Below are 14,900 nucleotides of genomic sequence, written 5' to 3'. Positions count from 1 at the left end.
TTCCCACTTGTGTAAAAAAATAACACAAAGCACAAAAAATTATGGAAAATCATTTCCCCAGAACTCAGTTCAATACAAAGCTCACATTATAAGCATTTCCACTTTTCAAATAATTGTTAGAGGGTACAGTTGTTAAGAAAGACAAGTAGAAAGTAAGCTTGTGTAACAGCAGAAAACATGAGATTTGACTCTGAATAACTACGATTTTGACAATGGCAGCTTAAGTAATAAACTCCGCAGTGTAAATCAGAGCAGGAGTGGGGTCTCACACAACTGATTCTGTCAGCTGATTTCAAACAGGGTGACAAAGTGGACAGTGAGAATGTTACACCATTACTATGCTGTAGTTCAACTTACAGCTTTCAGCCATTCTGTAGCTGAAACAAGGCCATTTTATCAAGTTCTTACACAAAGCCATTTTTCCATTTCCTTTACCAAGATAATTTGTTTTCCTGCAGCTGGCTACATTTAGGCTTAGAGCTTGTTTACACTTAGAGCTAAAGCTGGCATTTTCTACTCCAATTAGGCAATCCCTACATACTCTTTGATGAGCTACTTGTTAAACTACATTCTGTTCTCACAGAGGCCAGAGGCTTTCCCTATGACAGATAAGCTGATGAAACAAGCAGGTAGTAGAGAAGAATGGGTGAATGTATATACATAAAAACACTGGAAAAAGGAGGGATCTGTCAACCAGCAGAAAAAACCTCCAAAACAAAAAACCCACAAAAACACTGCTAAGGGAACTGGAAACTGAACAAGGCTGTTTCTGTCACAACAGAATTTACAGATATTATAGGTGCAGCCCACTCAGCCTGAACAGAGGCAGGCTTTTGGTTTGTTTCTGGGTTTTTGGTCAGTTGGCTTTCATTTTTTTCTCCCCTTCTCCCCTAAACCCCGTATCTCTACATTACCCTAAACCATGCAGCTACCAGCTTGTAAAACTGGTTGGGCACCATTTTTGCCACAGCCACCAGAGGCTGTTGTCTTCAGCCAAAGAAGACACTCACTTCTGGATATATCTGTCCCGTTTGCACAGTGTAATGGCACTGTAAATATCACGTAATGAGAGAATTTTTAAACCCTTGAGCGAAGACCATAAGACTGTGTGACAATACTTTGTTGTATAATAATTATAATCTCCATTGCTCTTTAGCTTATTCACAATAGACAGCCTTTCAAAGTAATTAACTAAAGCAACTCTGAATTGTTTAACAAGCCTCTAAAGTTGTTTACTGCGTTGAGTACTGCTAGAATTTAATTTCTCAGCCATATGCACTTCATCAATTTGATCAACTAAAACGCAGGGCTATTCATGCACATTTTTTAGACAAGTTCTGTCTTCTAGGCACTTGTGTCACAAGCTTAAGTTTTCTATAAGAGAATGGCTGCAGGAAGAAAGGATTAGAATGAGGACGGACACAGTCTTGGTGTCCTACTGATGATTTAAACACAGTATACTGTCAGCATCAGTAACTTCAATGGAACAAGTAAGTAGGAGAATACAAAATTATCACACAGCTGTACTGAATTTTGACAGAAATTCCTCATATAGGATAAGAACGCTGGGATATGTCACATTTGATAGAGATTCATGTTTTTATTTAATAAATATGGAGTAAACTGCATTTTGCCTATTTATATAACATAACATGGATTCTGGCTTTTTTAGAAAACTAAAACCTATCAGTAGTAACAGCTTAGTACTATTCTTCATTACCTCTTACTTAAATGAAGGAGAAGAAAAGATCAAATAGGTTGTCTCTACAAGGCCAGGCTGTCTGCATTTCAAATTCCTTTTTCAAAATTAGGGAAAATGCAAACATCAAAAGTGGCACAGTATGCTTTATACAGACAAACTGAACACTACATTTCACTTGAATGCAATTATCCTTCTTCAGCAACTCTGAAATTTCCATTTTTATAAGGAAGCTGCTAAACACTGATCAGTAAATCCCAAGTCCTTTAAAAAGTAGTTATCATTTGTACCAAGAAAAAGGTCTGAGACTAAGGAGGCCGTTTCCTCTTATGAGTGAAGGCTGAGGGAGCTGGGCCTATTCAGCCTTGAGAAGAGATCTGAGAGAGGACCTCAGCTACGTATATGTAAGTGTCTAAAGCAGGGGAGCCAAGAGGATGGAGTCAGGCTCTTGTCGGTGATGCCAACCACCAGGACATGAGGCAACAGCCAGAAACTGATGCACAGGAAGTTCCACCCAAATACGAGGAAGAACTTCTTTACTGTGCAGGTGACTGAGCACTGGAACAGATTGCCCAAAGAGGTTGTGGAGTCTCCCTCACTGAAGATATCCAGGAATCATCTGGATGCAATTCTGTGCAATGTGTTCTAGGATGACCCTGCTTGAGCAGGGAGGTCAGACCAGATGATGATCCACTGTGGTCCCTTCCAATCTGACCCATTCTGTGATTCTGTGAAAAAGCCAATTCCACAATTACCAAATCTCTAGGTAGAAGCATGCATGTCTACTCTGAATATAAAGCTATTAAAAATAATTAGTGAGGTTTTAAAATATCAACAAAAAGTAAAGAAATTACAGAACTGCAGACCTCATGAGAAACATTTTTCATTAAATTAATCCTTGTTGCAAGTAGATCCTGCTCTAACAAGGGTCAGAAACAAACAAAACCTATCCTTGTGACAAAGTTTAGTCAAAACCCATATCCAAGTGTGCAATGTGTATTTTGAAATGCTCAGTCTTTTGCCAGACACCTTTTTTTTTGTGATACAGCAAGTTTTTAAGTATTTTTAATACAGCATTTGGAAGCGTATTTGCAAGCATAGGGAAAATGTTCTCTTATTTGTAGGAGCTTTCACCTTTTCATTTGCTCTCTTTACCACTTTGCCTGCCATAAGGCTCAGGTTCATTATGTGTGTGTAACTTTTAAATGGTTTAAGGTAATAAAGATTGCCATCTAGACCCTCTTTAATTTTATGCTGAAGCAAGAAAAAACTTTTTTATTACATCTTCTGAAGTTAAAAAATATAGTTCTTGCAATGGAAAGATCAAGTTCCTCTAGGAAAGAAATGGTTAGAAGTCTTACCTAATTGTCCTGGGGGATAGGAATTCCTACTTTGGTTACGTTCATTTTCTCACTGAGAATTTTGGTAAAAGAGGGGGAAAAAGTCTGATTTAATACACCTAGAATCCAAAGGGATGGTACATCTTACTGTGCCCTAGAATGGAAATTCTGGCCACAGGCATATGTTCAGGTTTGTTGGGTTTTTCCTTAAGCACTTCAAAAAAAAAGAAACAATAAGTGACTTCTTTCCTTCTTTGGGATTAAGAAGAAGCTTGACACTTCCACTATTCCTCCATCCCTAACAGAACTACCACCTTCCTAAGGAAAGCACAAATAGCATTCAGAAGATTACACTATAGTCACAAAGGAAGGTGTCCCTCAGAATTTGCCTCCCATCTCCAGTTATTCTGGGTCTCATTGTAAACTTTAGCTCCAGAACTATGGGAAGAGCTTTATGGGATGACCCTTTCTCACAGTAAATTATTAATCTTCAAAAATTATATGAGGACCAACATTAAAAGTGTCCTGGTATTCTATCAAGTTCATCTCAAGTTCAACTTGATCTCAAAAAAAAGGATGTAAATGCAAATATTTACAGGATATGAAAGTATGATCTTTAAATTTTATGGGCATGTCTCTATTATGCTTCAAGATGCAGGCATTTAAGGCAATGCTGGAAATGCATTCCAGTAAAGATCAGAATCTGGCTGGGGGGAGGGTAGTGGTAGTTTAGCTCAGACAAATTGGTAATGGTATTTTCACAATCTGAAAGTAACTGTTAAAGGCAAATAGAATGTTGTGATGAGTTTTATAGTAAAACCTGTTATTTAATGCTAGAAAATAGTTAAGACTAAGTCAGCTTTTTAGAGAAATCCTCAACTTCTTACTGACACTACATTTTTTTCCAGTAGTATTTTGCAGCACTGAAATAATCACTTTCAAACTAGAAAAGAGTTTATATCTACAAAAAAAAATTCCCTCATTTTCCATTGTTGCTTTCAATTACCCATCCTAGACTACTGCTACTGACATCATCAGCTGTTTTGTAGTTACACCTATAACCTTTGATCTGTAAGTAAGAAGTAACTTAAAATAGTTTATGATCAAAATGTTCAACCAATGCCTTTATGTTTTTCCTTCACTGAGGTCAGACGGTTTATAGCTCAAATCTTCTAGCCTATCACTAAAGATGTACTTTCAGTGTTCAATGTCATAAAATCACAAGATGTAAATGCAAGAGCTCCTTAAATTTAAATAAAATCACAACCAGAAAAGAATGGTTGTCTGTTGGTTTCACAGATGGGTAACTGATTTATCTTTTTTCCCATGAGTTTATTACTTCAACCCCCTTCAAGGCTTTTTTTTAAGTACTTATTTGTTGAACATCAGTCAAGGCAGAACCCTTTCTATACTACTGCAGCATTTGCATGCCTCTAACAGAAAGCAAGCTCAGTTACAGTTTGCTGTTAATTTCAAAAACAGCTTTGTTGCTTTGCTGTGAAAATCCTAAATATGGCCCTGTTCTTTTTGCTCCATGTTCCCTATCCCATGATCTATATTTTACCCATATTAGGATTCTGAACTAAAACCTTTCATTTCATTACCTTGAAGAACACTGCATTAGGAATCAGGCATAAACAATCAGAGGAGTTAAAAATCACAAGGTCAAATAAATTCTCCCCCTCACCTCCCACTTCAGTGGGAGTTTGGGCAGGCCGTAATTTATAAGGTTAGAGTGTCTGACTCTCACCGCTGCGACCCGGGTTCAATTCCCGGCCCCCTGGGCAGGTGGAGCTCGTCAGCCGTGGAAGGCAATCCACCTAAGAGAAGGTCACTCTAAACAAACCTACATCCTGGGGACCTCACTGCCACTGTCCAAGCTTTGCTCGGCCCCGGCAGATGAACCTCAGGACTAAAGGGTGGGCTCAGTTCAGCGCACGCTGTGTCTCACCTAAAAATCCACTGCGCAGGCTGGAAGGGTTAATGACCTTTCCCAAATCTTCGCTCGCGAAGACTGGCCGTTATAATTTATAAGGAATGGTATAGATTTACTACAAATGAAAGCAGTATTAGTTTAAGAAATTACTTCATATTCATGCTTATTTAGCACAACTTCATCACAGAGCCTGTTACCTATTTTGAAAGGACAATTAGTTCGCAATGCTATCACATACCATTGTAAAGAGTAAGTTTAATGTTTTATCAGCCTTTTGAAAATATGCCTCTCATTACTGTCTACACAAAAGAAGTACCAGAAGTACTGATCTAAAAAATCAAAATGTGTGTCAAACAAATGGAACTGCAGAAGGTGAAATTTCCATGCAATCGTCTATTACAGTAGGGATGCAATACAGGACAACAGCTACACAACCTTTGAAAGCAAATTCTACCAAAGGGACATGTGAGAAAGTCAACCTGTTACTAGCCATCCTTATTACATATTGGGTGGGGGACTTTTCTTTCTTTTTAAATGAAAAAACCAAAACCAAAACCAAAACCAAAAAAAAAAGAAAACAAACAAAAAAACCACCAACAAAAGAAAATCAAAACCGAACCAAAAAACAGTAACACAGATTTCTAGACTGATATATGTTGAAAAGACTTCTGGAGGTCATTAGTCCAAGCCCCAGTAAAAGTTTTCTAGTATGCTGTTGTTTTTGGCTCTTTCAAGGACAGGGATACCAAAACTCTCTTTGGGCAGCCCATTCCCAGTGTTTGGTCACCCCCAAAGCCGCATTCCCTCCCCTGTCCAACTGGAATTATTCTTACCACAACTTCTTTGGCATCCCTTCTCCTGCCACTGAGGACTTCCAAAAAGTGCACAGATCAGTCTTCTCTATATTCTCCCTTCCCATTTGGTAGTTGAACTAATGAAATTTCCATCTTAAGACCGAAACTCAGTTCTCTGTCTCTCCTCATCCACAGTGTCATCTGGCTCCCCGGTCATTAGTCATTACTGTGCCCTTCGGTGGACTCCCTCTACTCTGTCACTACCTTTCTTTTACTGAGGAGCCCGCTAGTCACAGGACAGTATGAACTCACAAATGCTGCTCCAGTGTGGTCTCACAACAGGAACGATCACTTCCTCCAAAGTGCTGGCTACACTGCTAATGCAGCACAGTATGTCATCAGTTGCCTGTGTGACAAGGATGCAATGCTGACTCAACTGGGCACCCACCAGAACCCCAAGGTCCTCTTCTGTGGAGCTGCTTCCAGTTAGGTACCCCCAGCCTGTGTTGCTGGTTACCACATCAGATAAAGGACTGCACTCTAGTATTAATTGGTAATTAATAAGGTATATCACTAGCACATGGCCATCTTTCAAGTTTTGCACTGCTGATTATCATCCTTTGAGCCTTTTACTTGCGTTCACTTACCCAGCTGACATCCCACTTTGGTAGCTGTAAGAATGCTACAGGAGACCACACCACAGACCCTGCCTATCTACAAGCCAGTCATGTCAGCATAGAAGGCAACTGGTTTGCACAACCTGCCTCTGGTAAAACAAGACTTACTGTTTCCAATTTCCTTTTTGTCCTTCACATGCCGGGAAAGAGCTTCCAGAAGGATTCAGTCCCTAACAGGCTCACTTTTCTAGACTCTGTTTTTGAAAATGGCCATGGTGTTTGCCTTTTGCAGTCACTGAGGAACCTCCCAATGGTGATGACTTCTCAAAGAGGATAGAAACCAGTCTCACAATGACATCAGTCAGCATCCCTGGATGCACAAGTCTTAGTCCCACTGGCATGCAATTGCACAACTGAGTTAACTACTCCTCAGCTGTCACTGTCTACTGTGGACAATTCTTCACTTCCATAGGCTTTATCATTAGGCTCAGGGGCCCGGGAAGCAGGAAGACAAGTCTTACCAGGCAAAAAAAAGGCACTAAGTACCTCGGTCTTTTACTTGTCTTCTGTCACTAGTCCCTTGCCCATTAAGCAGTGGGTCCACATCTTCTTTAGTCTTCCAGTTGTTATCCCCACCCTTCTTGTTTCTTCCCACATCCCTCATGAGATTCACCCCACATCCCTTTGAGCTGAGCTTTGGCCTTCCTAACTCCATCACAGCACACTTGGGCAGCATCTTTAGATGGCTCTTCAGTAGCCAATACCTGCTTTCACCTTCTCTGTATAAGGGTCCAGAGCTCCCTCTCAGGAGTGTAGCAGCCTGCACTTACAGGCAGCTCTCAGATATCACACAGCTGTTGATCCAGATTGTTATGAAGAAAGAGTTGCTTATGAAAGCTTTTAAGCAGTTCCCAGCTTCAGCCAGACTGAAGTCATGCCTGTGCCTGGGCACACAGCCCAACTGATGCACACCCTGACTGACAGACTTGACACACTGGCTTGACCTCAGGCCTGCCTTGTCATTACTGACTTGCCTGGTGTCTGGTGTCACTGGACTGTTGGTTGAACCTGGTTACTGTTACCAGACATGTTCTGCTCTTCTTTTTCAGGCACTGTGGGACTGCTTTCACAGTGATGACACGGCTCCCATGCCTGCCTTGTCCCATCTAGCCTTCCCTTACTTTCTTTCCTCTTGCTGCTCCCAGACACATCTGAGCTCAAGTCAGGCATCCTGCCATACTTGCTTAGTTTTCTGCATGTCAAAATGAGCCATTCTTGTGCTCTGAGAGGTTATTCTTGAAGATCAACCAGCGCTTGAGAACTCCTTTGCAGTTCAAACTAGTCTTCCATTTAATCCTACCAAGCAGAGCCTTGAACAAGACAAACATCTGTTATTATGTAGCACAGGGCCCTAATCCTACTATTCATTCTGCTCACTTCTTTGTGGACTTTACTCTCCCCCTCCAGACCATATCCACTGTCAGTTCTTCCTCATTTGCAAGTAAAAAGTCTACATGACCATCTCCCCTGGAGAAAGTTTTTATACTCTTGGGAAACATATCTTTTTACTTCAAGTTAGTTTAGCAACCTTCTAGTAATGGAAAATTTGGTTTTAGACGAATACAAAGCAATTCACACTCCTGTATCTGTGCACAGACTCCTTCACCCAAAAGTAATACCACAGTTACTTCATTTTCCAACTCCATCTTTTGGCACACTGTTCACATTCAGCAACTCGTTGGAAAAAGGACCTTTACTTACCTGTACAAATACTCATGTGCCATGTTCACTGCATAAACACACACAAAATAATTCTCTTTAGCAAGGTACTAACATAGTCTCTGAATTGATATTTGCCTTCTGTTGCGTTTGTGTTCCCCATGGGGTTTCTGTTGCAATATGAGGGCAGGAGGAAGTGCTGGATCATGTATTCTCACCAATCTTTGGGTGTATCTCTTAACAACTGAGCAGAGCTGTACCAGGGTAAGTAATTTTATTATCATTCAACAAACATTACACCAAAGACAGTTATAGCTTACACTGAAGTTTCACATTTGCTCCTGCTAAATGTTGCATTCATGCTTATACACCAAGACTATTTCTTGGTTTTCACAGGACTTAGCACTGACCTCGAGTGTTCTAGGTATTAAGTACCAGAAGCACTGGTATTCAGATTCATCTGTTGGTATCAATAGATGAAAAAAGTACATACTATACTGTTCTGAAATAAAGCAGTTATATTTAAAAGCATATAATCAGAAAAAGGATAGTCTCACCTTGAAATGATTTGCAGGGTGTATCAGTTGATGTGCTAGCATCTGCTGATGAAGTCTGAACATTACCCAAATTCTTTTCTTTGGATTTTGATCCCAGATTTCCAAGAACCACCTCCTCTTCTCTATTTGAAGTATGCACAGGAGAAGATGATGAAGTTTCACCATAGAGTCGTTTCAGTAATTTTGCCAAGAACACTGTAGGGTAAGAAAACTTTCTTAAACATGAAAAAATGCAGTGTTTTAAAGATATTTTAAGACTTAAAACCCCCCAACAATTAATTGATATATATTTTCCCTCATATTCCATGCAATGGTCTTCACTAGTCCCTACCTCTCACAGGCACAACTGAAAATAATATATATAAATTCTAAACCCAACTCAGAAAAGCCAATTTAAAGCCCCAGAGTTCACTAGCAAGGTTACATTTGAAGTCTTCTATTTGACTACATTTTGGCAATAAATTAATACAGTAGATTTACAAACTAAACACAAATTAATTTTTAAAACAAGTACCTTCCTATACAAGTGTTATAAGGCTGCTCAAAATGCAGGTCTCTTCTGGCACAGAGGCACTGCAATTGAATTACTTATTAAAATCAGTAAGCTACAACTATTTAATTATATAGAAAAATTAGAAGTAGACAGCAGCAGAAACACATGGTAACCCAATTATTTCTACAGAATTAGCAGTATTCTTATATGCCTCTTCTTCTTATGGGCCTCTTTCTGACGACACTGACAATCTGCTACTAGTTACTCAAATACAAGCATCATTTGATTACAGAAATAGATGCAAATAATCCACCCATCAACAAAAACATCTTCTTACGGGTACGTGTATATTTCAATCACTTTAGAAGACATGTTATACTAAAATATAAAGTAATACTAAGAAAGTTTTTATCTATTGCAAAAAAATCCCTAGTTTCATGAATTCTACATGATCAAGAAGATATTGTGGGATGGGGGGGTGAGAAAAGAGAGATTTGGAGAAAAACATCTTATCTAAACTCCAACTCTAAATTTAATATACATTTTTTGGACACTATACAAGCAACTTGGTGCAGATTCATAATAAATACTTCTGCCAAGAGAAAACGACTTATATTGTTGTAAGAACAGTTCCTACTGCAGCTTAGCTGAAACACATTATCATCACACAGCTCATGAATAAATTACTTCACAACTTAAAAAAAATCACCTTCATCCTTGAACATCAAGTCTTTGATAGACAAACTGTACCTCCACATATGCCTTGGCAACTGTAGTGGTTTGGACTTTGTTTTCCCCCAGAGGCTAAGAAAAGTGGTAGACCCCAAGGGGTGGAAACCCCTGGAAGTTTTGCCCAATGGGCGCTCCTGCAAAAATGTCAACATACCAACAAGCACCGGAAGAGACAGAGTTGTAGTTTGTTGGTTGGAGAGGTGGCCATGTTGTAGAGCCACGAGGAAGGGGCTCGGAGCCCCTCAGGGGGGCTTTGGCCCCCAGCCCCCAGCAGGGGCTGCAGGGACCTGGAACAGCATAAAGCTGGGCTAGGTGCCTGTAGTTATGCCGGGAGATGTTTTCTCCATGGGCACAGAGCAGCAGCCGACACTGACCAGAGAAACGGTGGCAGAGAGCCAGGACAGATAAGAACTGAACTGGAGAAGCAACAGAAACATGCAGCACCGCAGAAAGAACTCCTGGAAGGAGAGCCGGGAAAAAGAGAGTCAACAGCTGAGAGACAGAGTTCTGGGGGTAAGACTGATACCAGATCCCCCCAAACTCCTTTGAGACCTCCGAGAAAGGAGGAATAGATGGACTCCTATTTTGGAGAGCAGTTTTGGACATGCAGCACCAGAGAGAGAGAGAGGAGCTAAGAAGCTCAAGAGACGTCCCGGAGCTGGACCGGGACGGCCAGATGGAATGCGGGGGGAGTCGACCTTGGCTCCCCCCTCGCACTGCTGCCACGGTGGCAGCCTGAAGGCAGGGCACAGAGGCCCTGCAAAGAGCCTGAGTCTCCTGGAGATACCAGACCGTCACGAAGACCCCCCCCATGTCTTCGTGATATGACCGTGGTGAAACGACCTTGTCTGGGGTTACGAAGCCCACGGAAGACCCCTTTGCCTGCGTCAAGGGGCCGAGGGAGCTTGGATACCTCCCTCATGAGTGCTGGCAGAAAGCCAGCCACAGCTGCTGCATGCATGAGATGAGGAGAACCTGCTGCCTTAGAAGATGCTGCTGCTTAAGGACTGGAAGGGATCTGTCCTTCTTTCCCTCCTGGACTTTTATTTGGAGGGGAGAAGAGATCTGATCCATTGTAAATACTATATGTCATGGTAGAGATAGTTGTGATCGTGTGTATAATGTGATATGGTATTTATTTGTACAGTCATTGTAATATATTCCCTTTCCCCCACTTTGAGTCTGGTGTGTTTTGTCTGGAAAAACCCATCTCACATTAGGTTGAGATGTGGGAGGGGAAATGGAGCTAGGGAATTGGATTTTGGGGCTATCTCAAACCATGACAGCAACTATGCTTCATCTGTCATGTAAATGTCTAACTATGGGTTAGAATGCTTTGTTATGGGTTAAGACTACTGTTCCTAGAAAGACAGACACAAACAAGTGACTCTGTCTTTTCATAAGGTTCCCTTGCCAGGTTACTCTACAGCTAGAAAGACAAAAATCCACAATTGCCCTCAACTAGAGAAATCAGACAGAAATAAGCAGTGCGATAAGAAAAAGTAAATTGCTCTTTGCAGATCTCTGACTCTAAAGCAAGTTATCCAAGTGGTTTATCCTGGATCCTTTCCCCAAGTGCTGTTACTAACACTACAGCATTTTACCAAACTCCAGTAGAGCCGTTACTAAATGCCGTGGTTTAACGCTGATAGGCAGCAAGTTCCCCTACAGCTGTTCACTCACTGCCCCCACATGGAATGGGTGAAAGAATCAGAAAGATAGATTGGAGACCACTCATGGGTTGAGATAAAGACAGTTTAACAGGTAAAGCAAAAGTCATACACACAAGCAAACCAAGGAATTCATTCACCAACTCCCATTTGCAGGCAGGTGTTCAGTCATCCCCAGGAAAGCAGGGCTCCACCATGAGCTAAGTTGACTTGGGAAGACAAACACCATCACTCTGAACATCCCTCCCTTCCTCCTTCTTCCCCCAGCTTTATATGCTGAGCATGATGTCATATGGTGAGGGATACCCCTAGGGTCAGTCGGGGTCAGCTGTCCCAGCTGTGTCCCCTCCCAACTCCTTGCACACTCCCAGCCTCCTCGCTGGGGTGGGGCGAGCAGCAGAAAAGGCCTTGACTCCGTGTAAGCACTGCTCAGCAATAATGAAAACATCCCCGTGTTATCAACACTATTTTCACCACAAATACAGAAAACACAGCACCACGGGAGCTGTTATGAAGAAAATTAACTCTCGCACAGCCATAACTAGTACACAAATTAACATTCGAGCATTTGTACCGAGGAAGCTGTTCTTTCAAAGCAAATTATTATTGACATACTAATGAATCTATGGAAACATTTTCTACAAGTCTGCTGAGAAGAGCCAGCCTCCTCATAGCTACAGTTGATTTTATGCTCCCCATCTTGAAATCTGATTTCTCTAGTCATCTGTTCAGTTATCCCCACTGTCTGCCCCCCCTCTCCAAATTACATCACTCTTTTTCCTTTCCTTTTTTAAAATAGGGGGACTTTACTCATACACACATTAGCATTGCTTCAGAAAGCAAGATGAGACCTGTCATGATACACTCGTTCCTTCTCATTCCCATGGGGAACTCTCCCCATCTTGAATACCTCTGCCTGAGAAAGGAAGCTGAAACAATGCCTGCCTTTGGAGGGTATGAATATCAAGGAGAGTATTCTTTCATAAAAATTTTTTTCTCAGAAAGAAAAATCTAGATCAGTAACAGTGATGGATTTACTTCACCAGAGCAGTATCCATATGGCTGGAGTTTTCAGCAGACACTGGGAGAAGCAGCTAGGTGCAGAGAGAGTTCTTTACTGCCTGCAAAGTTTACACACCTGTGTCAGTGCAGCTCAGCACTGACACAAGTCATCTCTTAAGATAACCAGTAATTCCCAATAACCACAACAGAATGGAAGTGAGCAATGGTGACTCCTAGGCATGACAAGGTCCTCTTTCAGAACTTGATGTATTTCAAGCCTTCTGAAGACAGCGGGAAGCAATGTATCCCAGCAGTACCCCTTCCTCAGGAGAACACAGAATCATCAGAAAGCGCTGAAAAAACTGACTGATTTAGTTTGAACTATTTGGAATCCTAAGGATATTCTAGCCAGAATGAAAAATAAAAATATGCCTGCAGCCCAAAACTTTTTGAATAAACTGGTCCTGCGTATTAGTGAACAAGGAAATTAGGCTCTGAGGAATACCTATCCTTCCAGAGTCAGCAGCTTTACATGCTCCAAAGCAGCACTGTGCTTTGCAGTTAAGAGTCTCAGAGCTAACAAAATATTTTTCAGATGACAGAGGAAGCTCTCCCCTCAGGGTTTTATTGCTGCAATTACTTAAAAAAGGTATCATGTGATATCCATGAGCACTGCCTTAACAACAGGAGGTTGGTCTTGCTTGATGCTATAGAGCAGTTCTTCCCTATTCAAAAACTCTTCTTAACCTGATGTCTTTGGCACTATACAGTACCAGAGATCAGTCCACTTGGTAAGAATTACTTAGACCCTTAAAAATAACTACCTCTTACCAGAAAATTAGCAATAAAGAAAATTCAAGCAAAAATATCTGCTACCAGATATCCGCTACCTATTAAGAGTTTCAAAATGGAGTAAGACTTGCTCTCATTATATGCATAGCATAGCCAAGACATAACCATATGGTTATTTGTTGCTGTTGTTTTCCAGTCAGCATAACTGATGGAGGACTTGTAGAGGTTTATGTGGTCTTTCAATTCTGATTAAGCTTTAAATTTAATTTTAAAAGCAAAAAAAAAATCAATTTCCAGCTGAAAACATGCAACCCTATCAAAATACCGAGCCTGTAACTGAAAACACTGAATATTCCTACTGTGCAATGAGCTGAAACAAAATCAGAACACGTATCTTTTCAGAAATTACTCTGTGACAAAAAAAAGCCAGTATTTTCAGACATGAGAACAAGCTGCAATAGGTACCAAGCTAGTTCTATGGCTAATTCTTGACAACACATGTCTGGCAATAGTGAAATACAAATACATCAGAGAACTGAAAAAGCACCAGGACTCTGCAGCTTGACATCACATAAATACAGCAAAGTGTAAGTCCAAGAAATACAGTGCAGAACACATACTGGCTACTGATACAAACTGTGAACATCCGTGATCTTTCTATTACAATTTTGCAAGAAGAGTAAAGAGACTCCTTCAAATAAATGCATTTTTGGCATCTCTGTATTAAATTGATGCCTTGATTTAATTCATATTATGTACATTAGCAGACTATCCATGAACACACACTGGATAGCAGCGCAGATTTATGAATGTTCTCCTGAGGCTGACAACATGACTTAGCATGACTTACAACTCAGTTAAGACTAGAGACTGTACAAAAAAGCATGCTGAATAACTAAACAAATTATGTTCTGAACAACATCAGAACAGTTCCTGTCCAGCTGAGTGTAGGAGGTAACAGTTTCCTCAAAACCATTTCTATGGAGACTGCTTGTCACATACTTTTGGCTACTTGCTGTAGCCATACTGTACTGCACCTGTAAGCACCCCTACCATGGGGTACATACTGTAAGCACCCCTACCATGTTTCTCAGTTGGTTGCCTCCTGCCTACTCAAGTTGAAATTGGGCAGCAAGAACAAAATAAATGGCATCAAGAGCACTGAACACATTAGACCTCCGTGAAGCTTGAAAGTTGTCCTACTTGGTGTCTCTCTCTCTCTCTGTCTCCTACAAACAGCTTTCCAAAAATGGATGAATCAGGAATTTCTTCTGAAATCATCCCATGTAAGATGTGCTAATATGCTATTTTTGCTAAAGCAGAAGAAAAGATAGTACAGCAGAACGGAAGAGGACAGAAAGAGGAGACAGAATGATAATCCACACGCAGAACATATGGACAAGGCTTCATTAAAATGTTCAGTTCATCTCTTGCAGAATTACTGTCCAATATTCAAATGGATTTAAATCCTTGAAGTCTCTTTTTATTATGCAAGTACCATATCTCCTATGAAGGTCACGACAGGACAGTTACTTTATAGAATGGTCAT

General features: G+C 40.8%; 1 protein-coding gene across 4 annotated transcripts in view; it reads right to left on the bottom strand.

Annotated features, from left to right (window-relative positions):
- Positions 1–14,900, bottom strand: part of ERICH1 (glutamate rich 1) — a 93,025-nt gene that overhangs the window by 69,581 nt on the left and 8,544 nt on the right. For all 4 annotated transcript variants that reach the window (XR_005565095.1, XM_039385559.1, XM_039385560.1 and 1 more), the window contains exon 2: positions 8,663–8,857. Coding sequence is in view for 3 of the 4 variants with exons in the window: in XM_039385559.1 (XP_039241493.1) it covers positions 8,663–8,857 (195 nt within the window). In the remaining variant the exon portion in view is untranslated. The remainder of the gene's footprint in view (positions 1–8,662; positions 8,858–14,900) is intronic.

The sequence above is a fragment of the Pipra filicauda genome, unplaced genomic scaffold, assembly GCF_003945595.2.
Source record: "Pipra filicauda isolate LSUMZ 115617 unplaced genomic scaffold, ASM394559v2 scaffold41_size5083284_pilon, whole genome shotgun sequence".
Lineage (NCBI taxonomy): Eukaryota > Metazoa > Chordata > Aves > Passeriformes > Pipridae > Pipra > Pipra filicauda.
This window is presented reverse-complemented; position numbering and strand designations above follow the sequence as displayed.